The 26,091-nt window shown below is 46.8% G+C and overlaps 1 protein-coding gene across 1 annotated transcript in view; it reads left to right on the forward strand.

The window, feature by feature from the left end:
* FBLN7 (fibulin 7) overlaps nt 1-26,091 on the forward strand; it is a 399,951-nt gene that overhangs the window by 294,323 nt on the left and 79,537 nt on the right. The window contains exons 4-5 of the mRNA XM_077283147.1: nt 17,741-17,866; nt 18,109-18,246. Coding sequence (XP_077139262.1) covers nt 17,741-17,866; nt 18,109-18,246 — 264 coding nt within the window. The remainder of the gene's footprint in view (nt 1-17,740; nt 17,867-18,108; nt 18,247-26,091) is intronic.

A 26,091-nucleotide genomic window follows, 5' to 3' on the forward strand; every position in this document is an offset into this window, starting at 1 on the left:
CTGCAGAGCCCGGGCTCCAACAACGCTAGTTGCTGTCCGGAAGTGCTGGCTGCACAGAGCCAAACACCTCGCCAATGTGTCAGTGGGGTCCAGCACCGCCAGCTGTTCCCCTGCTGTGTAGCCGGCAACGTGTCCTGCAAAAGCCACGCAGACACAACAGACCCAAAGCTGCTGCCAGTGCAGGCTTCGGCCTACACTCCCCTCCCCCTGCTCCTCCTCCTCCTGCTCCTCCTCCTGCTGTCCCTGGGCTCTAACACACCGCCAGTTGGGGCCCAGATGTGCTAGCTGCACAGAGAAAAACACCAGCCAATGTGTCAGTGGGGTCCAGCACCGCCAGCTGTTCCCCTGCTGTGCAGCCGGCAACGTGTCCTGCAAAAGCCACGCAGACACAAGAACTGAAATTGAAGGGAACCTGTCCCCCCTCCCCCAGGCGTTTTTACGTTATCCAGCCACCTTGTACAGCGGTAATGCTGCATGTGTGCAAGGTGGCTCAGAAACGTATTCTCCTCGCACATGTGGAACTGAAAACACGTCTGAAATGTGTCCTCTGTGTGACCATTTAACCGTCCCGGTGGTGTGACTTTCCTTTGTAATGACACGCTGCAACCCCCTTGGTAGCGCTGCCCGTCTTCTGGCATCATTGTTTGGCTGCCTGCGCCTCTGCGGCCGCCCTGACCCACACAACGCCCCTCGGTGTCTTATTTATTGGGACTGCGAGGGTGTGATTGATGGGCAGGATCAGTGCATCAGTTCGCCTGTCCCTCCTCTCCTTCCGCCTTCTCCGGACTGTGCGGCTTCATGGCCGTGGCATGCGATAAGGGATCAGATGACGCCGCACAGTCTGAAGCGGGTGTAAGGACCCGAGTGTGAGAGGCCAACATATGTGCTGCGCCAGGCCCTGAATCCCAGCCCCGCAGTGTTTTAACAATGTTAAGACACTGCGGGGCTGGGATTCATGGGCATCGCGAACCGCACCGGCCGACATTACATGATGCCAGAAGATGGGCAGCGCTAACGGCGCTAGGCCAGGGGATAACACGACAGCGCAGACTCCTGTACAGCAAATAACAACGCTCGGGAGGCTGCACCCAGCACCAAGGTGGGATTCTTGACACCTGTGCTGCGTCTCATTACAAAGGGAACTCTCGCCTCCATTACACAGTTTGACTGTATAAAGGGCTGAATGTTATACGTGTTCCATTCAGCGTGTGCAAGGAGAAAAATTACAAGAGCAACCTTTGACTTGCGCAGCACTGCTGCTGCATAAGCTGTGGCTCTTCTACTTTGTAACCCCTGAGGGGGGGTTAAAGGTGACTTTTGAAATCGGTTCAATTAGGCTTCGGCCTACACTCTGCTCCACCTGCAGAGCCCGGGCTCCAACAACGCTAGTTGCTGTCCGGAAGTGCTGGCTGCACAGAGCCAAACACCTCGCCAATGTGTCAGTGGGGTCCAGCACCGCCAGCTGTTCCCCTGCTGTGTAGCCGGCAACGTGTCCTGCAAAAGCCACGCAGACACAACAGACCCAAAGCTGCCGCCAGTGCAGGCTTCGGCCTACACTCCCCTCCCCCTGCTCCTCCTCCTCCTGCTCCTCCTCCTGCTGTCCCTGGGCTCTAACACACCGCCAGTTGGGGCCCAGATGTGCTAGCTGCACAGAGAAAAACACCAGCCAATGTGTCAGTGGGGTCCAGCACCGCCAGCTGTTCCCCTGCTGTGCAGCCGGCAACGTGTCCTGCAAAAGCCACGCAGACACAAGAACTGAAATTGAAGGGAACCTGTCCCCCCTCCCCCAGGCGTTTTTACGTTATCCAGCCACCTTGTACAGCGGTAATGCTGCATGTGTGCAAGGTGGCTCAGAAACGTATTCTCCTCGCACATGTGGAACTGAAAACACGTCTGAAATGTGTCCTCTGTGTGACCATTTAACCGTCCCGGTGGTGTGACTTTCCTTTGTAATGACACGCTGCAACCCCCTTGGTAGCGCTGCCCGTCTTCTGGCATCATTGTTTGGCTGCCTGCGCCTCTGCGGCCGCCCTGACCCACACAACGCCCCTCGGTGTCTTATTTATTGGGACTGCGAGGGTGTGATTGATGGGCAGGATCAGTGCATCAGTTCGCCTGTCCCTCCTCTCCTTCCGCCTTCTTCGGACTGTGCGGCTTCATGGCCGTGGCATGCGATAAGGGATCAGATGACGCCGCACAGTCTGAAGCGGGTGTAAGGACCCGAGTGTGAGAGGCCAACATATGTGCTGCGCCAGGCCCTGAATCCCAGCCCCGCAGTGTTTTAACAATGTTAAGACACTGCGGGGCTGGGATTCATGGGCATCGCGAACCGCACCGGCCGACATTACATGATGCCAGAAGATGGGCAGCGCTAACGGCGCTAGGCCAGGGGATAACACGACAGCGCAGACTCCTGTACAGCAAATAACAACGCTCGGGAGGCTGCACCCAGCACCAAGGTGGGATTCTTGACATCTGTGCTGCGTCTCATTACAAAGGGAACTCTCGCCTCCATTACACAGTTTGACTGTATAAAGGGCTGAATGTTATACGTGTTTCATTCAGCGTGTGCAAGGAGAAAAATTAAAAGAGCAACCTTTGACTTGTGCAGCACTACTGCTGCATAAGCTGTGGCTCTTCTACTTTGTAACCCCTGAGGGGGGGTTAAAGGTGACCTTTGAAATCGGTTCAATTAGGCTTCGGCCTACACTCTGCTCCACCTGCAGAGCCCGGGCTCCAACAACGCTAGTTGCTGTCCGGAAGTGCTGGCTGCACAGAGCCAAACACCTCGCCAATGTGTCAGTGGGGTCCAGCACCGCCAGCTGTTCCCCTGCTGTGTAGCCGGCAACGTGTCCTGCAAAAGCCACGCAGACACAACAGACCCAAAGCTGCCGCCAGTGCAGGCTTCGGCCTACACTCCCCTCCCCCTGCTCCTCCTCCTCCTGCTCCTCCTCCTGCTGACCCTGGGCTCTAACAAACCGCCAGTTGGGGCCCAGATGTGCTAGCTGCACAGAGAAAAACACCTCGCCAATGTGTCAGTGGGGTCCAGCACCGCCAGCTGTTCCCCTGCTGTGCAGCCGGCATCGTGTCCTGCAAAAGCCACGCAGACACTTGCTCTTGTACCTTCTGCTCCCCATCCTGGTTCCAGTACCGTCAGCTGGTTCCGGGCAGAGCCTTTGGCTTAGGTGCCTCCCTTTGGTATCCGAGTTCCACCAACGTCAGGTGGTCCTTGGTAGTGCTTTCAGGCACGGGTACCTCCTGCTTAGTAACCGGGTTCCAGTAACGTCAGCTGGTCCTCGGTAGTTCCATTGGCTCTTGGACCTTCGGCTACCCATCCGGGTTCCAGCACCGTCAGCTGGTTCTCGGCAGTGTCTTTTGCTCTTGTACCTTCTGCTCCCCATCCTGGTTCCAGTACCGTCAGCTGGTTCCGGGCAGAGCCTTTGGCTTAGGTGCCTCCCTCTGGGTATCCGAGTTCCACCAACGTCAGGTGGTCCTTGGTAGTGCTTTCAGCACAGGTACCTCCTGCTTAGTAACCGGGTTCCAGTAACGTCAGCTGGTCCTCGGTAGTTCCATTGGCTCTTGGACCTTCGGGTAGCCATCCGAGTTCCAGTTCCATCAGCTGGTTCTCGGCATTTTCTCAGCCTTCTTGTACCTTCTGCTACATTTCCAAGTTCAAGAGACTAAACACAATGACCCAGAAGACCACCCCTAAGATGACGACGACACCAGAGACGACAACCACCGTGATGACGACGACCCTGGAGACGATGACCCCGAAGACCACCCCGATGACGACGACCCCGGAGACGACGACCCTGAAGACCACCCCGATGACGACGACCCCGGAGACGACGACCCTGGAGATGACGACGACCTGGAAGACCGAGAAGCAGAAGAACAAGAGGCTGCAGAACAAAGAGCAGAAGGACATTAAGCATAACACAAAATATCAGAGCAAAAAATATTATGTAAATTATAAGCAGAAGAAGACTAAGCAGTGTATGGGGGTGAGTCCGTTCCTCCTCGTGGTGCCCCTGGATAAAGCCTGATGCTGCAGGCCAAACTGAACGCGGACAAATGTAACTGTTTTGTGACAGGCAGAACGGAAGGTGTAATCTTCAAACTTTTATAGATAACAACTACGGGAATGCCTGTCACAAATAAGAATATGATGAAGAAGTTGAATATGATGAAGATAATAGTAAAATAAAAAGAATATGAACAATGTAACCCAAAAAATAATAGGTAGAAGATGAAGAAGAAGATGAATAAGGTGAAGAAGTTGATGTCAAAGAAGCTGATGATGAGGATAATTAAGAAGAAAGCGTGGGAGAAGTAAAAAAGAAGGTGAAGGGCGTGGAAGTAGTGAAACATCAATATCTGACATAAAAAAAAAAAAAAAAACATAGTCAAATTCTTTCTAACGCCGAACTTCATAAAAAAAAATAAAAAATCCTGCTATTCTATTACATTGGGCTAAACCTCTGTCCCTTTAATATCTCCGCCACGTCCCCCAATACATCCTACAATATTCTTAGTTGTTTTCCTTCATGTAGAATGAACCTACAAGTGTATAAAGGGTTTATTTTGATTCCGATATTTTCGTCCCATTCACTTGCATTGGGATCGGGTATCGGTATCGGATTGGATTCCGATACTGTGACGGTATCGGCCGATACTTTCCGATACCGATACTTTCCGATATCGGAAAGTATCGCTCAACACTATCCATGATGCATGCGAAGATGCCTCCTGCCCTGCACCTGTCATTGCACGCACTCAACTAGCACCATCAGCAAGCTCGTCCATGTCCTTGTCCCAGCGCAGCGTTCAATTGTCCATACCTCAGTCATTGGAATGCAAGCGCAAATACGCAGCCAATGCCCCACAGGCCACACTGCTAAATTCACACATTTCGCGAATGTTTACTATCAAAATGTTGCCTTTTAGGCTCATGGAGACCAAAGCCTTCTGCGAGACGGAGTGGCCGTCCCACGGTACTTGGTCCCCAGCCGCCACTATTTCTCCCGGAGTGCTGTCCCCGCATTACACAAACACATGTCCCACAACATTAGCCATGCCCTCAACAATTTAGTTACTTTGAAAGTTCACCTAACCAGGGACACGTGGACAAGTGCTTGTGGGCAGGGACAGTACCTCTCGCTGACAGCTCACTGGGTTAACAGTGGAAGCCAGGACCCAGTCAGACCTTGGGATGGAATGTGTCTTCCCGATGCAGAGGATTGCGGGCCCTATGTGTTGTGAATTCCGTTCTCGGACTCCCTCCTGTGGTCATGAATGGTACTTTGGTAAGTTCTGCTCTTGGACTCCCTCTGGTGGCTTTGAGCGGAACTGCTGGTCTCTGAGGTTTGCTTTCTCAGCTGACCTCGTTTACTGTTAGGCTGGCTTCCCTATTTAACTCTACTCAGATTGTTACTTCATGCCAGCTGTCAATGTATCAGTATTGGTTCAGATCTCTCTTGGACTTCTCTGAGGACCTGTCTACTCCAGCAGAAGCTAAGTCTTTGCTAGTTCATTTGTTGTTACTGCTTCCTGAATATATTTCTTAGTACTGCTAATTTCTAGTCCAGCTTGCTATCATGATATTCCCTTGCTAGCTGGAAGCTCTGGGGTGCAGAGTGGCACCTCCACACCGTGAGTCAGTGTGGGGAGTCTTTTTGCTTACTCTGCGTGGTTTTTTGTAGTCTTTTGTGCTGACCGCATAAGTTCCCTTTTCTATCCTCTGACTGTTTAGTGAAGTCTGGCCTCCTTTGCTAAAACCTGTTTCATTCCTGTGTTTGTGACTTTCCTCTTAACTCACAGTCAATATATGTGGGGGGCTGCCTTTACCTTTGGGGAATTTCTCTGAGGCAAAGTTAGGCTCTATTTCTATCTTTAGGGGTAGTTAGCTCTTAGGCTGTGAAGAGGCGTCTAGGGAGAGTTAGGTACGCTCCACGGCTATTTCTAGTGTATGTGATAGGAGTAGAGTTTGCGGTCAGCAGAGTTCCCACTTTCCCAGAGCTTGTTCCGATTACTAGTTTACTCATCAGGTCATTCCGGGTGCTCCTAACCACCAGGTCCATAACACCTATGTCAATCAGGCTTGCCCCCACAGTCTACAGCTCCTGTACCTCCTCCTCCTCTTCAGCCTCCATTTACGAAATGACCACATCAGTCACATCTGGAAGCACTGCAGCACTGCCTCAATCAAGTGGCAACCAGCTGTGCTGAAGCTAATATGCTTAGGCAACAAATCGCACAATGCTGAAGAGTTGTGGACAGCTCTGAAAGAGCAGGCAGATCTGTGGCTGACACTGCTGAACCTACAGACAGGCATGGTCGCGAGTGACAATGTCTGGAACCTGGTGGCGGCTCTGAGGCGAGGCAAGCTCACACACATACCATGCCTGGCCTGTTGTGAATTTGGATTCTGGGCTCCCCCGGTGGCCGCTTGTGGAATTGGACTTGTCATCCTCTTTCCTGTTTCACCTGGTTCCATCAGTAGTGGGTGTCGCTATTTAAGCTCATTTCTCTGGTGGTTTCTTGCCGGTCAACAATGTTATCTGATGCCTCTCAGTGCTTGTTCCTGCTTCTAGACTACTACTAGATAAGTTGGACTTTTGTCCATGTTTTGTTTTGCCTATTTGTTCCAGTTCACAGCTGAAGTTTTGTTACTGTGTCTGGAAAGCTCTCGTTGATCAGGGATTACTACTCTGGCGTTATGAGTTAATGCCAGAGTTTAAGGTAATCTCTGGATGGTGTTTTGTTAGTGTTTTTCTGCTGACCATGAAAGTATACTATCTGTCTTCTGCTATCTAGTAAGCGGACCTCAAATTTGCTAAGACTATTTTCCTGCTGCGTTTGTTGTTTCATCTGAACTCACCGTCATTATATGTGGGGGGCTACTGTCTTCTTTGGAATATTTCTCTAGAGGTGAGCCAGGTCTTATATTTCCCTCTGCTAGCTATTTAGGTCTTAGGCCAGAGCTGGGCATCTAGCTATAAATAGGAAATGCTACCTGGCTATTTCTAGTTGCGCGGCAGGCTTAGTTCATGGTCAGTATAGTTCCATCTTCCGAGAGCTTGTCCCTCTATAGGCTTGCTATGATCTCTGCCTGCAGAGATCATGACAGTTTGACCGGCCAATAAAGTGTTAAAGACCCAGGTTGAGAAAGGAGAGTTATAAGAAGTCTGCTGGAATTTTTTTTTTTTTTTTTTTCCTCCAGTCTGCCTTGCTGCAGTCTTTTTTCTCTCTCTCCTCCTAATCTCTGTATGGCTCTGTGTGCACCTGACAATAATGGATCTCCAGAGTGTAACTGCGGGTTTGAATAATCTCATCACGAAAGTACAAAATTTACAAGATTTTGTGGTACATGCTCCGGTATCTGAGCCGAGAATTCCTTTGCCGGAGTTCTTCACAGGGCATAGAGCTAGCTTCCAGAATTTCCGAAATAATTGTAAGCTTTATTTGTCCCTGAAGTCTCGTTCAGCTGGAGACCCTGCTCAGCAGGTTAGGATTGTGATTTCCTTGCTCAGGGGTGACCCTCAAGATTGGGCCTTCTCATTGCCAGCAGGGGATCCTGCGTTACGCGATGTGGATGCGTTTTTTCTGGCCTTGGGCTTGCTTTATGAGGAACCTCATTTGGAACTTCAGGCAGAAAAAACTTTGATGGCACTATCTCAGGGGCAAGACGAAGCTGAAGTTTTCTGCCAAAAATTCCGTAAATGGTCTGTGCTTACTCAGTGGAATGAGTGCGCCTTGGCGGCAACTTTCAGAGAAGGTCTCTCTGATGCCGTTAAGGATGTTATGGTGGGGTTCCCTGTGCCTGCAGGTCTGAATGAGTCCATGACAATGGCTATTCAGATTGATAGGCGTCTGCGGGAGCGCAAACCGGTGCACCATCTGGCGGTGTCTATGGAAAAGACGCCAGAAAGTATGCAGTGTGATAGAATTCTGTCCAGGAGCGAGCGACAGAATTTTAGACGGAAGAATGGATTGTGTTTCTATTGTGGGGATTCTACTCATGTTATATCAGCATGCTCTAGGCGTACAAAGAAGCTTGATAAGTCTGTTTCCATTGGCACCATTCAGTCTAAGTTTATTTTGTCTGTAACCCTGATTTGCTCTTTGTCATCCATTGCCACGGACGCCTATGTTGACTCTGGCGCCGCTCTGAGTCTTATGGATTGGTCCTTTGCCAATCGTTGTGGTTTTGATTTAGAGCCTTTGGAGACTCTTATTCCTCTGAAGGGGATTGACTCCACCCCATTGGCTAATAATAAACCACAATACTGGACACAAGTAACCATGCGTATCAATCCGGATCACCAGGAGATTATTCGTTTCCTGGTGCTGTATAATTTACATGACGATTTGGTACTGGGATTGCCATGGTTGCAGTCTCACAACCCAGTCTTGGACTGGAGAGCAATGTCTGTGTTGAGCTGGGGATGTAAGGGTATTCATGGGGACTTACCTTTGGTTTCTATTTCGTCGTCCATTCCCTCTGAAGTCCCTGAGTTCCTCTCTGATTATCAAGACGTCTTTGACGAACCCAAGCTTGGGTCGTTACCTCCGCACCGTGAGTGCGATTGTGCCATAGATTTGATACCGGGTTGTAAATATCCCAAGGGTCGTTTGTTTAATCTGTCTGTGCCGGAACATGCTGCTATGCGGGAATATATAAAGGAGTCTTTGGAAAAGGGACATATTCGTCCATCTTCTTCTCCCTTGGGAGCTGGGTTTTTCTTTGTCTCAAAAAAAGACGGCTCTTTGAGACCATGTATTGATTATCGGCTTCTGAATAAGATCACTGTTAAGTATCAATACCCATTGCCATTGCTTACTGATTTGTTTGCTCGTATAGAGGGTGCTAAGTGGTTCTCTAAAATTGATCTTCGTGGGGCGTATAATTTGGTGCGGATCAGGCAGGGGGATGAGTGGAAGACCGCATTTAATACGCCCGAGGGCCACTTTGAGTATTTGGTCATGCCTTTTGGTCTTTCTAATGCCCCTTCAGTTTTCCAGTCTTTTATGCATGATATTTTCCGCGATTTTCTGGATAAATTTATGATAATATATCTGGATGATATTCTGATTTTTTCTGATGACTGGGACTCTCATGTCCAGCAGGTCAGGAGAGTTTTTCAGGTTCTGCGGTCTAATTCTTTATGTGTGAAGGGGTCTAAGTGCGTTTTTGGGGTCCAGAAAATTTCCTTTTTGGGGTATATTTTTTCTCCCTCTTCCATTGAGATGGATCCCGTCAAGGTGCAAGCTATTTGTGACTGGACTCAGCCCTCCTCTCTTAAGGGTCTTCAGAGATTTTTGGGCTTTGCCAACTTTTACCGCCGATTTATTGCTGGTTTTTCGGATGTCGTTAAACCACTGACTGATTTGACCAGACAAGGCGCTGATGTTGCTAATTGGTCCCCTCATGCTGTAGAGGCCTTTCAGGAGCTTAAGCGCCGTTTTGCCTCTGCCCCTGTGTTGCGTCAGCCTGATGTGAATCTGCCTTTTCAGGTTGAGGTTGACGCTTCGGAGATCGGAGCTGGGGCAGTGTTGTCGCAGAAAGGTTCCGACTGCTCCGTCATTAGGCCTTGTGCCTTCTTTTCTCGCAAATTTTCGCCCGCAGAGCGGAATTATGATGTTGGGAATCGGGAGCTTTTGGCCATGAAGTGGGCGTTTGAGGAGTGGCGCCATTGGCTCGAGGGGGCTAGGCATCAGGTGGTGGTATTGACTGACCACAAAAATTTGATTTATCTTGAGACTGCCAGACGCCTGAATCCTAGACAGGCGCGCTGGTCTTTATTTTTTTCTCGCTTTAATTTTGTGGTGTCATACCTACCGGGTTCTAAGAATGTTAAGGCAGATGCCCTTTCTAGGAGTTTTGACCCGGACTCTCCTGGTAATTCTGAAACCACAGGTATCCTTAGGGAGGGAGTAATTTTGTCGGCCGTTTCTCCTGATCTGCGGCGGTCCTTGCAAGAGTTTCAGGCGGATAGACCGGATCGTTGTCCGCCTGATAGACTGTTTGTTCCGGATGATTGGACCAGCAGAGTCATCTCTGAGGTACATTCTTCTGCATTGGCAGGTCATCCCGGAATTTTTGGTACCAGGGATTTGGTGGCAAGATCCTTCTGGTGGCCTTCCCTGTCACGAGATGTGCGAGTCTTTGTGCAGTCATGTGACGTTTGTGCTCGGGCCAAGTCTTGTAGTTCTCGGGCTAGCGGACTGCTGTTGCCCTTGCCTATTCCTAAGAGGCCTTGGACACACATCTCGATGGATTTTATTTCAGATCTGCCTGTTTCCCAGAAGATGTCTGTCATCTGGGTGGTCTGTGACCGTTTCTCTAAAATGGTCCATTTGGTTCCTCTGCCCAAGTTGCCTTCTTCTTCTGAGTTGGTTCCTCTGTTTTTTCAGAATGTTGTACGATTGCACGGTATTCCTGAGAATATTGTTTCTGACAGAGGTACTCAATTTGTGTCTAGATTTTGGCGGGCATTCTGTGCTAGGATGGGCATAGATTTGTCTTTTTCATCTGCTTTTCACCCTCAGACTAATGGCCAGACCGAGCGGACTAATCAGACCCTGGAGACATATCTGAGGTGTTTTGTCTCTGCTGACCAGGATGATTGGGTTGCTTTTTTGCCATTGGCAGAGTTCGCCCTCAATAATCGGGCCAGCTCTTCCACCTTGGTGTCCCCGTTTTTCTGTAATTCGGGGTTTCACCCTCGATTTTCCTCCGGTCAGGTGGAATCCTCGGATTGTCCTGGAGTGGATGCGGTGGTGGAGAGATTGCATCACATCTGGGGGCAGGTTATGGACAATTTGAAGTTGTCCCAGGAGAAGACTCAGCGTTTTGCCAACCGTCATCGTCGTGTTGGTTCTCGGCTTTGTGTTGGAGATTTGGTGTGGTTGTCTTCTCGTTTTGTCCCTATGAGGGTCTCTTCTCCTAAGTTTAAACCTCGGTTCATCGGCCCTTATAGAATATTGGAGATTCTTAATCCTGTTTCTTTCCGTTTGGACCTCCCTGCGTCCTTTTCCATTCATAACGTTTTTCATCGGTCGTTATTGCGCAGGTATGAGGTACCTGTGGTACCTTCAGTTGAGCCTCCTGCTCCGGTGTTGGTTGAGGGTGAGTTGGAGTACGTTGTGGAGAAAATTTTGGACTCTCGTGTTTCCAGACGGAGACTCCAGTATCTGGTCAACTGGAAGGGTTACGGCCAGGAGGATAATTCTTGGGTCAATGCATCTGATGTTCATGCTTCTGATCTTGTTCGTGCCTTCCATAGGGCTCATCCTGGTCGCCCTGGTGGATCTGGTGAGGGTTCGGTGCCCCCTCCTTGAGGGGGGGGTACTGTTGTGAATTTGGATTCTGGGCTCCCCCGGTGGCCGCTTGTGGAATTGGACTTGTCATCCTCTTTCCTGTTTCACCTGGTTCCATCAGTAGTGGGTGTCGCTATTTAAGCTCATTTCTCTGGTGGTTTCTTGCCGGTCAACAATGTTATCTGATGCCTCTCAGTGCTTGTTCCTGCTTCTAGACTACTACTAGATAAGTTGGACTTTTGTCCATGTTTTGTTTTGCCTATTTGTTCCAGTTCACAGCTGAAGTTTTGTTACTGTGTCTGGAAAGCTCTCGTTGATCAGGGATTACTACTCTGGCGTTATGAGTTAATGCCAGAGTTTAAGGTAATCTCTGGATGGTGTTTTGTTAGTGTTTTTCTGCTGACCATGAAAGTATACTATCTGTCTTCTGCTATCTAGTAAGCGGACCTCAAATTTGCTAAGACTATTTTCCTGCTGCGTTTGTTGTTTCATCTGAACTCACCGTCATTATATGTGGGGGGCTACTGTCTTCTTTGGAATATTTCTCTAGAGGTGAGCCAGGTCTTATATTTCCCTCTGCTAGCTATTTAGGTCTTAGGCCAGAGCTGGGCATCTAGCTATAAATAGGAAATGCTACCTGGCTATTTCTAGTTGCGCGGCAGGCTTAGTTCATGGTCAGTATAGTTCCATCTTCCGAGAGCTTGTCCCTCTATAGGCTTGCTATGATCTCTGCCTGCAGAGATCATGACACTGGCCCATGTTCTTAGCCTCATGGTTCAGCGGTTTCTCAAAACCTACCCGGAGCTGCTGGTCTGCTTGTCAAAGTACACCGCCTGTGTGCCCATTTTAGGAAGCCAGCTACTGCTTCCACCGCCCTTGCCGTGCTTCAGCAGAGATTGCAGCTTCCGGCTCACCGACTGGTGTGTGATGTCTCCACGCATTGGAACTCAACACTGCAGATGTTGGAAAGGATTTGTGAGCAAGAAGAGGGCAGTTGTTGACTACCAACATCAACAAGACCGTCGTTGTACAGTTCAGACTCCACACATAAGACCTCAGAAGTGGACATGGATGTCAGACATATGTACCATCCTTCAAAACTTTGAGGACTCCACCAAGATGTGAACGGTGATGATGCCATAATTAGCATCACCATCCCGCTTCTTTGTGTTCAGAAATGCTCTCTGCTCACAATCAAAGAGGATGCATTGCAGGCGGAGCACGATGAAATGGAGCAAGGAACAATACAAAGTGATTACACACAGCCCAGCCTCATTTCATCTTAATGTGGATTTGGTGACAATGAGGAAAAGGAGGAGGAGGAGGGGGAGGAGCATGAACTGGAGCTAGTTTCATGGGCTATAGATGGTACTACCTGCACAACTGTCATGCCGTCTGTTCAGCATGGATGGCCTGAGGACAGGGAGGAGGAGGACGAGGACAAGGAGGAGAGCATGGTCAGTCATCCTCTTGGTGAGGACACGGAAGTCTTGCCTGTTAGAAGTTTGGCACGCATGGCTGAATTTATGTTACGATGCCTTTACCGTGACCCTCACGTTCTCAAAATTTTGGGTAACCGTCATTACTGGTTGGTGACACTTCTAGACCCACGCTACAAGGAGAACTTTCTATCTCTTATTCCCAAGGCGGACAGGCCTACTAAAATGGGGCAGTGCCAGAATGCCCTTGTTGCAGAATTATTAAAAAAAATTCCCATCTGAAAATGCTGGCGGCAGACATCACAGTTTGTTTAAAAACCAATGAGTACAGGAGAGAGAGACACAACTCCAATCCAACAGAGACAGGGGAACACTGTCAAAGCTCTGGGAGAGCTTTCTCAGACCCTCCCATCGCACAGGCCCTGAGGAGCGGGGTACTCGCACAAGGAGTGCAAAGTTTGGGAAGATGCTGAGAGAGTACCTTGCTGACCGTACCAACGTCCTCCGTGATTGCTCTGTGCCTTATAATTATTGGGTATCCAAGCTAGACACGTGGCATGAACTGGCTCTCTATGCCTTGGAGGTCCTGGCCTAATCTGCCACTAGCGTTTTGTCAGAGCTGGTTTTTAGTGCTGCTGGTGGAATTATAACTGATAAGTGCATCCGCCTGTCAACTGAAAATGCTGACAGGCTGAGTCGTATAAAAATGAACAAGGGCTGGATTGGGCCAGACTTCTCAACACCACCGAATTATAGCAGTGTAACATAAACTCAAATCCAGTGTCTTTTTTTGGGAGGTCTATTCCCATGCACCTCTTCACACCCACACATGGGTATACGCTTCCTGATTTTGGCTATTTGCTGTTGTCCTCCTCCTTCTCCTCAGGCTCATCCTCCACCACCATATCACCAGGGTGACCGTGGTCTGTGACGCAACACCTACATAATTTTTTTAAAGGGTGTTTATGATGCCTGTAGAAAAAAAGTGGTATACAGTATGTTCATGTATACCCCCCAGGGGTAACTGTTTATCAGCCCATACTCTTAGTGCATGGGCATTACAAGTCTCCGAGACCCGCTCCTTTCTAATGGGAACATATTTTTATAAGGCCCTCCTCCACGTCTCTTCCAATGGTGTATTGGAGTTCCTCCAAATTTTTGGCAGCAGTTGTTTCACTGCATAGGCAAACACTGGGAGACCCACTTCCTAATAATGGGAACATTTTTTTCATGAGGCCCTCCTCTACATCTCTTCCAATGGGCATTGGAGTAAGTCCAAATTTTTGGCAGCCCTTGCATTCACTGCATAGGCAAACAATATGGGAGACACACTTCCTAATAATGGGAACATTATATTCAGGAGGCCCTCCTGTACATCTCTTCAAAGGGGTATAGGTGTGTGTCCAAATTTTGGGCAGCCCTGCCACTCACTGCATACGCATTAACAGTATAGGAGACCCACTGTTTAATAATGGGAACAACAAAGCATAGCCGGCTGATGGCTCTCTAAGAATAGTGAGGGCCAACTGCTGGCCCTTTAAGAATAGTAAATGGTCCTATAAAAATAGGCTTTGTGACTTTCAGAGTCCCCCCTTCATAAATGAAACAGGATGTGTCTGACGATGTGTCACACACCACATGGCCAGATAAGGTTGTAAAATGTTAAAATGATATTTCCCAATTAATGCATTTGTCTTGGTTGAAAGCAATGCTAAAGTTCAAAAACGCATCAAAAACGCTACGTGTGAACTTAGCCCAAGGTGTGGAGGAGCATTTTTGTTTTCGGTTATTTATTTTGCCTTATATACAAGTAATTACCCTGGAAAGGATGTTCCTTAACATATTTCCTGGGAAAATCCATTTTGGTTTCGTATTTGTATGTTTTATTATGAGTCTGTAAAAGTGGCGTAAGACTCTGACAACATTGTTCACAGCAGTGACCTGGGAGTCAGACATGCTTCCAGGGGTCTTCCCCATGATGTTCCCATGTCATTTGAGCACTGTTCCCATTGATTTCTGCAATTTATAGTCCCTCTGCAGACTGCCAGGGGGCCGTCGGTAAAATGCTCGAGTTTCCCATAGACTTACATTGGGCTCATTGCTCGGGTTGAGCACCCGAGCATTCCAATTTGCTCTACCCGAGCAATGGGCACTTAATCATTTTAGTGCTCGCCCATCACTAATAGCTACCAAAGCATTTGTTCCTCCCTGTTGATTTTCACTTAGGTGAGTTAGTATGTCATTGTTACTTATCTCAGAATGGCAAGAACTCTACAAGAATACAACAAATTACAAAGTTTAGGAACTCGACCATGTTTTGTTCCCAGTGTGTTTCAAGAAGCGTGTATTATAATCTTCACAATCACCTAAAATGTGATCCAAAGTAAGAATATTGTCTTATAAATATATTTATTACTATTCTGTATTATCACATGCCAATCCTGCTAAGTTCTGCACCTCTTTATTGGGGTCATCTGTGGAATCAATTGCACTGTTGGAGTGGAGTATATGCTTTCTAAACATTAGTTTTTATTTTATAGTCTCAAAGAAAATTTATAAATTGTAAGAACTGTATGTATTGCCTGGGCCCCAGCAGTGATTACAATTCCAGCTACATGTTTCATTTTTAAGTTAACCAGATATTGCTTTTAAGGTAGCCAAAATCCTGCATCATAACCGAGATATATAAACTGTACCAAAGCTATTATTCAGAATGCAAAAATGAATGACTTATTTTTTCCCAAATTTAAGTTTCTCTGACAAGACTATGTTAACATAAATTTTCATTTGCATATTTTTTACTACAGCATGAAAATATTTATCATTGAGCACTAGCTAAAATATCTAGAGAATAATCTGTTACTTTGGCTGCAGTGCAGATTCTTCACAATTGCGGATCTATATGGTGTGGAAAATTTTTAATCTTTACTGATATCTCAGCAAAATCCTTCAAATCCAAACATACTCTACTGGTTCTACTGACCGATATTCCTGTGCCTAATAACAAGCCACTACATATACTACCTCACACACTACTTGTTTGAACCGTGTACCCTCAGCTGCTTGTCCGTTTGGCTTTGTAGTATATTTGCACATCCTTCTTCATAAAAAAATCAAACATCCAATCAAAATGCATGAATTATTACATGTATGCAAGTGACCATGCGGATGCACAAAACGGTGTTCTTTTAATGCTTTATGCAGCTAATCATTGAGTTGACGCAATTTGTTACACCATGGAGAATACTATTATTACTAGACACCCATATGATTTTTACTAAAGCACCACACAAAGATCATATGTGTCTAAAACTAGGGCAAATATTTCTAAAGATTTCCTATCTCACTGGCAAATTACTTATGTGTGGTCCAAGGTTGTCTCTAGACAGTAGTATTTGTGTCAAGTCAGATCAACGATCTGGTTGGTATTTGGTGGCAATAGTCAAAAAGAGGTTACATACGTATTTTATCAAGCTGGCTTGTGATGTCACTCCTCTTTCTCTATAGTAGGGTATATGGCAATAAAGTCTTACTTGTTCTTTAATGATTTGAATCAACTACATTCTCTAAAATTAGCCTCACCAATCAAAACAATATTAGAAGTAAACATGGTATTATTAGTTTGATGCGTTTGATACTCTCAATTGTAGAACATTTATATTCTTACATTGAACGCAGAAGTATAGCTATGGGTTTAGTTCATAAGGGTCTTAATAAAAGTAATAATACCCACTGATTTCCCTACATATAGTAAAGCCCCCTAGTCCCACCCATATAGTAATACTGCCTCTTGAGCCCCCAACATACTTTAATAATGTTCCCTGAATTCCACCTTGCATAATAATGCCCCCTCAGTTCCTATACTGAATATATTGGTAACAGTGATGGCCGAACCTCTGATGTTCAGGTCTTACAGGTGCAGGCAAATATTTAAAAAAGTTTGGTTCGGGTATCAGAACAGTACCTGAACCCGAACACGGACCCCATTCAGATGAATGGAGGGCCCAGACAACTGTTGTTTGCCATGCTGTCATCTGCATGATAGTGATGCAAACACTGCCTCTGATCGGCAGTAAGATTATTACCGGCGGTCAGAGAGCTGCGGTTCCCATGCTTTGAAATGACAATGCGAGTCAGGGGCTGTGACCGGGGGTAAAAGGTTTACCTTTGGTCACAGAGACATCACCCGATGAGAGAGTACTACTCCTATCAGCTTACGCCTGCTGCTGCTAATAAAAGCAAGAGTAATACTCTCTCATCAACTGATGCCTCTGTGACCAGAAGTAAACTTTTTACCACCAGTCACAGCTGCTGGCTGTCAGATAAATCGCAGCTCTCTGACTGGTGGTAAGATCATCAGAGCCTCAGCTGCTGAACCCGAAAAGTAACATGGACTTCCTGGAGAAGTCTGTGTTCGGGGTTAGTGCCCGAACAGTAGGTGTTCGGTACGGACCCTGAACTTTATTGATCGAGTTCGCCCATTACTAATTGGTATTGACCCTGGGCCCTGAGTCATCTCTTATACAGTAATAATCACAGCATACAAAGGATAAGAAAACCCTGTGACATTCTGTGCATTCCCCTGCCATTCTGTAGTCCACAGGTCTAAAATGAGATGTGGCATACAGAACAGAGAGTGATGGAACATGAAAACCATGGCTCCCTGCACTACTGCAGAGTTTAACTGTATAAGCATGTTATGCATGCCAATGCAATTAAGACTGGTGGTTGCTCCTGGTGGGCTCGTCTATATTTATTATTATTATTATTTATTGTTATAGCGCCATTTATTCCATGGCGCTTTACATGTGAGGAGGGGTGTCTATACAAGTAGGCTTAGGAGTCGATTGTACCCTCAGCCTCACCAGTAGCACAGCTACTGGTTGAACGCTAATAATTAGCATTAAGAAACTTTCAGCGTCACCCTGCTGACAACTTTACTAACATGAAACTGATTTATAGTATTTTTCTTGTAGACATCAGGCCTTGCAGTAGCCAACCTTGTATAAATGGAGGGACATGCGTGGATGGAACAAATCAATACAAATGTAACTGTCCTCCAGAATGGAGAGGAACCAACTGCCAGATTAAAACACCTACAGGTATAGAACATTTCTGTATTATGCTATATTAATATGTGATGTGTATTTTGTAGATATAGAGCATTTTAAAGGCCTTGGGCATATCCGGTATATCAGCTTCATAAAATTCTGTTGAATATTAATAATCTGTAGTATCAGACATAGCCTAGTGGATTGAAACGGTTTCTACACTAAAGCAGCCATGTATTTCTAATCCCACACAATCCCTTTTTATTTATTTATTTTTCAATTCATCTGTTTAGCACCATCCGACTCACCAGTAGTCAATGATGCTGTATTAAGTCGCAAAGCCAGCTGCACCAGAGTAGATCACACTCAGCACTGTAGCTGTGATCCTGGCTTCCAGATGAGTGGTACTACAGATAATAGCTTATGTCAAGGTAAGTAAAACATTTTTAAATATATTCATAACAAAGAGAAAATTCAGGCAAAAAGTGTAGCTGTATACACAATGTCAGAAGATAAAATGTATACAATGCTTCTTAAAAAGAACCTGTCAGTAAGATCACCACCCTAAACTGCGTTTATGGGCATGCAGGTCTTTGAAATAAAAATTAATTGACACCTTTATATATTCTATTTGCTGCTGCATTCCTGAGTAATCAGCATTCTATTTCATATGCAAATCAGGCATTAAGTTCACTTTGAATTAAGTGCACTTAAGAATTTTCAAGGAGCTACTACATCTAGAGATTTTTAGCTAAAGAGGATGGTGCCGAGCAGGGAAACAAGCTCAGGAGGCAGTGGCTCGTTAAGTGATCTGTCATGTTCACAACACTTTATACCTCATTTAAAGATGAATTAAAATGTTAAGTACTCAGGAATGCAGCAACAGATAGAATATATAAAGGTGTTGAGACATTTGCATTTCAAAGACCTGCATGTCAATATATACAGTTTGGAGGTGAGAGGTGAGGGGTAGGGTTGAGTGACTTTCATTTTTTTAAGATCGAGTCGGGTTTTGTGAAACCCGACTTTGTCCAGAGTCGAGTCGAGTGCAGTTGGCCGATTATCGCTAAAAGTCGGGGATCGACCGAAACACGAAACCCAATGCAAGTCAATGGGGAAGCATAGTCGGCAGTGAGTGGAGGCCAGGAAAACACCTACAGTGCCCATTTTAATGCCAAAAACATCCATTCTTGTTTCTGAAGCTTGTCAATCTTAATTAACTTTATAATAATAGTTGTTCAATGGAACTTGGGGGTCATTTGGCAAATTTGTGGGGGGTAGGGCTGGTTCAAGGTTTTAGTGGGCCCAGGAAATGCGGACTACGTCACGGCGGTGGAGCAGGGAGAGGAAAGTATTTCAACGTTGCAAGTGCTGTGATCCTGAGCAAGCAGGGGGGCACACTTGTTCGCATTGGCACTGGCACAGGGCCCCTCAAAGTACAGCGGTGTGTTTGCACGGCGGGGGCGCCTCCCACCAGCAGCGACACTTTTGCGTACTCTGAGGGGCCCTGTGCCAGTGGCGTCGCCAACGAGTATGCCCCCCCCACCTGATGAAGGAACCTGCACTTTCATCTGCACCTTCCTCTTTGTCCCTGTGTAAGGTGGTATAACATGCGGGAAGGGGAACCTTACTTTCAGCAGGGTCAGATTCTGGCTGTGTAGAGTGCAAGGGGAATGTAGTGGTCTAGGTCAATGTACCAGCAGACTCATCTAGCAGTGGCTGGGCAATGGGCAGGATGAGGAGGAAACAGATATAGGGCCAAAGAATAAAGTAGGCTAAATGCAGTTCAAAATTATAACAGGACAGGACTAAACAGGCGGCATTGCTTTGTTCAGTGGAGTAGCAAACCCAGGAGCAGCAGACACTGTTTTAAGGGCCCAACCACACTAGTAGGCCAAATGCAGTTTAATATCTGATACTATAGGCCGAAAGCCAGAAGGTTGAAGCTCAGCTTTATTCAGTTGAGGGCAAACACCAGGGAGGGGCAGACACCGTTAGTAGGCCGTAACCAAAGTTGAAGGCCAAATGCAGTTTCATATCTGATACTATAGGCCGAAAGCCAGAAGGTTGAAGCTCAGCTTTATTCAGTTGAGGAAAAACACCAGGGAGGGGCAGACACCGTTAGTAGGCCCTAACCACCAATTTTTAAAATAACAGCACTTAATGAGAGCCAGAAGGTTGAAGCTCAGCTTTATTCAGTTGAGGAAAAACACCAGGGAGGGGCAGACACCGTTAGTAGGCCCTAACCACCAATTTTTAAAATAACAGCACTTAATGAGAGCCAGAAGGTTGAAGCTCAGCTTTATTCAGTTGAGGAAAAACACCAGGGAGGGGCAGACACCGTTAGTAGGCCCTAACCACCAATTTTTTAAATAACAGCACTTAATGAGAGCCAGAAGGTTGAAGCTCAGCTTTATTCAGTTGAGGGCAAACACCAGGGAGGGGCAGACACCGTTAGTAGGCCGTAACCAAAGTTGAAGGCCAAATGCAGTTTCATATCTGATACTATAGGCCGAAAGCCAGAAGGTTGAAGCTCAGCTTTATTCAGTTGAGGAAAAACACCAGGGAGGGGCAGACACCGTTAGTAGGCCCTAACCACCAATTTTTAAAATAACAGCACTTAATGAGAGCCAGAAGGTTGAAGCTCAGCTTTATTCAGTTGAGGAAAAACACTAGGGAGGGGCAGACACCGTTAGTAGGCCCTAACCACCAATTTTTAAAATAACAGCACTTAATGAGAGCCAGAAGGTTGAAGCTCAGCTTTATTCAGTTGAGGAAAAACACCAGGGAGGGGCAGACACCGTTAGTAGGCCCTAACCACCAATTTTTAAAATAACAGCACTTAATGAGAGCCAGAAGGTTGAAGCTCAGCTTTATTCAGTTGAGGGCAAACACCAGGGAGGGGCAGACACCGTTAGTAGGCCGTAACCAAAGTTGAAGGCCAAATGCAGTTTCATATCTGATACTATAGGCCGAAAGCCAGAAGGTTGAAGCTCAGCTTTATTCAGTTGAGGAAAAACACCAGGGAGGGGCAGACACCGTTAGTAGGCCCTAACCACCAATTTTTAAAATAACAGCACTTAATGAGAGCCAGAAGGTTGAAGCTCAGCTTTATTCAGTTGAGGAAAAACACCAGGGAGGGACAGATGTTATGGTTCTCAATGGCAAGAGAACATAGCCCAGCAAACAAAGGTACTAGCTCTTGGAAGGATGGAAACTAAACTGACCATGAACTAAACCTGCCGCACAACTAACAGTAGCCGGGTAGCGTTGCCTACGTTTTTTATCCCTAGACGCCCAGCGCCGGCCGGAGGACTAACTAATCCTGGCAGAGGAAAATATAGTCCTGGCTCACCTCTAGAGAAGTTTCCCCGATAGGCAGACAGAGGCCCCCACATATATTGGCGGTGATTTTAGATGAAATGACAAACGTAGTATGAAAATAGGTTTAGCAAAATTGAGGTCCGCTTACTAGATAGCAGGAAGACAGAAAGGGCACTTTCATGGTCAGCTGAAAACCCTATCAAAATACCATCCTGAAATTACTTTAAGACTCTAGTATTAACTCATAACATCAGAGTGGCAATTTCAGATCACAAGAGCTTTCCAGACACAGAAACGAAACTACAGCAGTGAACTGGAACAAAATGCAAAAACAAACGAGGACTAAAGTCCAACTTAGCTGGGAGTTGTCTAGCAGCAGGAACATGCACAGAAAGGCTTCTGATTACAATGTTGACCGGCATGGAAGTGACAGAGGAGCAAGGTTAAATAGCGACTCCCACATCCTGATGGAAACAGGTGAACAGAGGGGATGATGCACACCAGTTCAATTCCACCAGTGGCCACCGGGGGAGCCCAAAATCCAATTTCACAACAGTACCCCCCCCTCAAGGAGGGGGCACCGAACCCTCACCAGAACCACCAGGGCGATCAGGATGAGCCCTATGAAAGGCACGGACCAGATCGGAGGCATGAACATCAGAGGCAGTCACCCAAGAATTATCCTCCTGACCGTATCCCTTCCATTTGACCAGATACTGGAGTTTCCGTCTGGAAACACGGGAGTCCAAGATTTTTTCCACAACGTACTCCAACTCGCCCTCAACCAACACCGGAGCAGGAGGCTCAACGGAAGGCACAACCGGTACCTCATACCTGCGCAACAATGACCGATGAAAAACATTATGAATAGAAAAAGATGCAGGGAGGTCCAAACGGAAGGACACAGGGTTAAGAATCTCCAATATCTTGTACGGGCCGATGAACCGAGGCTTAAACTTAGGAGAAGAAACCCTCATAGGGACAAAACGAGAAGACAACCACACCAAGTCCCCAACACAAAGCCGAGGACCAACCCGACGCCGGCGGTTGGCAAAAAGCTGAGTCTTCTCCTGGGACAACTTCAAATTGTCCACTACCTGCCCCCAAATCTGATGCAACCTCTCCACCACAGCATCCACTCCAGGACAATCCGAAGATTCCACCTGAACAGAAGAAAATCGAGGATGAAACCCCGAATTACAGAAAAAAGGAGACACCAAGGTGGCAGAGCTGGCCCGATTATTGAGGGCAAACTCCGCTAAAGGCAAAAAAGCAACCCAATCATCCTGATCTGCAGACACAAAACACCTCAAATATGTCTCCAAGGTCTGATTCGTCCGCTCGGTCTGGCCATTAGTCTGAGGATGGAAAGCAGACGAGAAAGACAAATCTATGCCCATCCTAGCACAGAATGCTCGCCAAAATCTAGACACGAATTGGGTTCCTCTGTCAGAAACGATATTCTCCGGAATACCATGCAAACGGACCACATTTTGAAAAAACAGAGGAACCAACTCGGAAGAAGGCGGCAACTTAGGCAGGGGAACCAAATGGACCATCTTAGAGAAACGGTCACACACCACCCAGATGACAGACATCTTCTGAGAAACAGGAAGATCCGAAATAAAATCCATCGAGATGTGCGTCCAGGGCCTCTTCGGGATAGGCAAGGGCAACAACAATCCACTAGCCCGAGAACAACAAGGCTTGGCCCGAGCACAAACGTCACAAGACTGCACAAAGCCTCGCACATCTCGAGACAGGGAAGGCCACCAGAAGGACCTTGCCACCAAATCCCTGGTACCAAAGATTCCAGGATGACCTGTCAACGCAGAAGAATGAACCTCAGAAATGACTTTACTGGTCCAATCATCAGGAACAAACAGTCTACCAGGTGGGCAACGATCAGGTCTATCCGCCTGAAACTCCTGCAAGGCCCGCCGCAGGTCTGGAGAAACGGCAGACAATATCACTCCATCCTTAAGGATACCTGTAGGTTCAGAGTTACCAGGGGAGTCAGGCTCAAAACTCCTAGAAAGGGCATCCGCCTTAACATTCTTAGAACCCGGCAGGTAGGACACCACAAAATTAAACCGAGAGAAAAACAACGACCAGCGCGCCTGTCTAGGATTCAGGCGTCTGGCGGACTCAAGATAAATTAGATTTTTGTGGTCAGTCAATACCACCACCTGATGTCTAGCCCCCTCAAGCCAATGACGCCACTCCTCAAAAGCCCACTTCATGGCCAAAAGCTCCCGATTCCCAACATCATAATTCCGCTCGGCGGGCGAAAATTTACGCGAGAAAAAGGCACAAGGTCTCATCACGGAACAATCGGAACTTCTCTGCGACAAAACTGCCCCAGCTCCGATTTCAGAAGCGTCGACCTCAACCTGAAAAGGAAGAGCAACATCAGGCTGACGCAACACAGGGGCGGAAGAAAAGCGGCGCTTAAGCTCCCGAAAGGCCTCCACAGCAGCAGGGGACCAATCAGCAACATCAGCACCCTTCTTAGTCAAATCAGTCAATGGTTTAACAACATCAGAAAAACCAGCAATAAATCGACGATAAAAGTTAGCAAAGCCCAAAAATTTCTGAAGACTCTTAAGAGAAGAGGGTTGCGTCCAATCACAAATAGCCTGAACCTTGACAGGATCCATCTCGATGGAAGAGGGGGAAAAAATATATCCCAAAAAGGAAATCTTTTGAACCCCAAAAACGCACTTAGAACCCTTCACACACAAGGAATTAGACCGCAAAACCTGAAAAACCCTCCTGACCTGCTGGACATGAGAGTCCCAGTCATCCAAAAAAATCAAAATATCATCCAGATACACAATCATAAATTTATCCAAATAATCACGGAAAATGTCATGCATAAAGGACTGAAAGACTAAAGGGGCATTTGAAAGACCAAAAGGCATCACCAAATACTCAAAGTGGCCCTCGGGCGTATTAAATGCGGTCTTCCACTCATCCCCCTGCTTAATTCGCACCAAATTATACGCCCCACGGAGATCTATCTTAGAGAACCACTTGGCCCCCTTTATGCGAGCAAACAAATCAGTCAGCAGTGGCAACGGATATTGATATTTAACCGTGATTTTATTCAAAAGCCGATAATCAATACACGGTCTCAAAGAGCCATCTTTCTTAGCCACAAAGAAAAAACCGGCTCCTAAGGGAGATGACGAAGGACGAATATGTCCCTTTTCCAAGGACTCCTTTATATATTCTCGCATAGCAGCATGTTCAGGCACAGACAGATTAAATAAACGACCCTTAGGGTATTTACTACCCGGAATCAAATCTATGGCACAATCGCACTCCCGGTGCGGAGGTAATGAACCAAGCTTAGGTTCTTCAAAAACGTCACGATATTCAGTCAAGAATTCAGGAATCTCAGAGGGAATAGATGATGAAATGGAAACCACAGGTACGTCCCCATGCTTCCCCTTACATCCCCAGCTTAACACAGACATAGCTTTCCAGTCAAGGACTGGGTTATGAGATTGCAGCCATGGCAATCCAAGCACCAACACATCATGTAGGTTATACAGCACAAGAAAGCGAATAATCTCCTGATGATCCGGATTAATCCGCATAGTTACTTGTGTCCAGTATTGTGGTTTATTACTAGCCAATGGGGTGGAGTCAATCCCCTTCAGGGGTATAGCAGTTTCAAGAGGCTACAAATCATACCCACAGCGTTTGGCAAAGGACCAATCCATAAGACTCAAAGCGGCGCCAGAGTCGACATAGGCATCCGCGGTAATAGATGATAAAGAACAAATCAGGGTCACAGATAGAATAAACTTAGACTGTAAAGTGCCAATTGAAACAGACTTATCAAGCTTCTTAGTACGCTTAGAGCATGCTGATATAACATGAGTTGAATCACCGCAATAGAAGCACAACCCATTTTTTCGTCTTAAATTCTGCCGTTCACTTCTGGACAGAATTCTATCACATTGCATATTCTCTGGCGTCTTCTCAGTAGACACCGCCAAATGGTGCACAGGTTTGCGCTCCCGCAGACGCCTATCGATCTGGATAGCCATTGTCATGGACTCATTCAGACCCGCAGGCACAGGGAACCCCACCATAACATCCTTTATGGCATCAGAGAGACCCTCTCTGAAATTCGCCGCCAGGGCGCACTCATTCCACTGAGTAAGCACAGCCCATTTACGGAATTTCTGGCAGTATATTTCAGCTTCGTCTTGCCCCTGAGATAGGGACATCAAGGCCTTTTCCGCCTGAAGCTCTAACTGAGGTTCCTCATAAAGCAACCCCAAGGCCAGAAAAAACGCATCCACATTGAGCAACGCAGGATCCCCTGGAGCCAATGCAAAAGCCCAATCCTGAGGGTCGCCCCTGAGCAAGGAAATCACAATCCTGACCTGCTGAGCAGGATCTCCAGCAGAGCGAGATTTCAGGGACAAAAACAACTTGCAATTATTTTTGAAATTTTGAAAGCAAGATCTATTCCCCGAGAAAAATTCAGGCAAAGGAATTCTAGGTTCAGATATAGGAACATGAACAACAAAATCTTGTAAATTTTGAACTTTCGTGGTGAGATTATTCAAACCTGCAGCTAAACTCTGAATATCCATTTTAAACAGGTGAACACAGAGCCATTCCAGGATTAGAAGGAGAGAGAGAGAGAGAAAGGCTGCAATATAGGCAGACTTGCAAGAGATTCAATTACAAGCACACTCAGAACTGAAGGGAAGGGGAAAAAAAAAAAAAAAAAAAAAATCTTCAGCAGACTTCTCTTTTCTCTCCTTTCTCTGTCAATTAATTTAACCCTTTTTGGGCCGGTCAAACTGTTATGGTTCTCAATGGCAAGAGAACATAGCCCAGCAAACAAAGGTACTAGCTCTTGGAAGGATGGAAACTAAACTGACCATGAACTAAACCTGCCGCACAACTAACAGTAGCCGGGTAGC

This window comes from Ranitomeya variabilis, chromosome 2, assembly GCF_051348905.1.
Source record: "Ranitomeya variabilis isolate aRanVar5 chromosome 2, aRanVar5.hap1, whole genome shotgun sequence".
NCBI classification, from domain to species: domain Eukaryota; kingdom Metazoa; phylum Chordata; class Amphibia; order Anura; family Dendrobatidae; genus Ranitomeya; species Ranitomeya variabilis.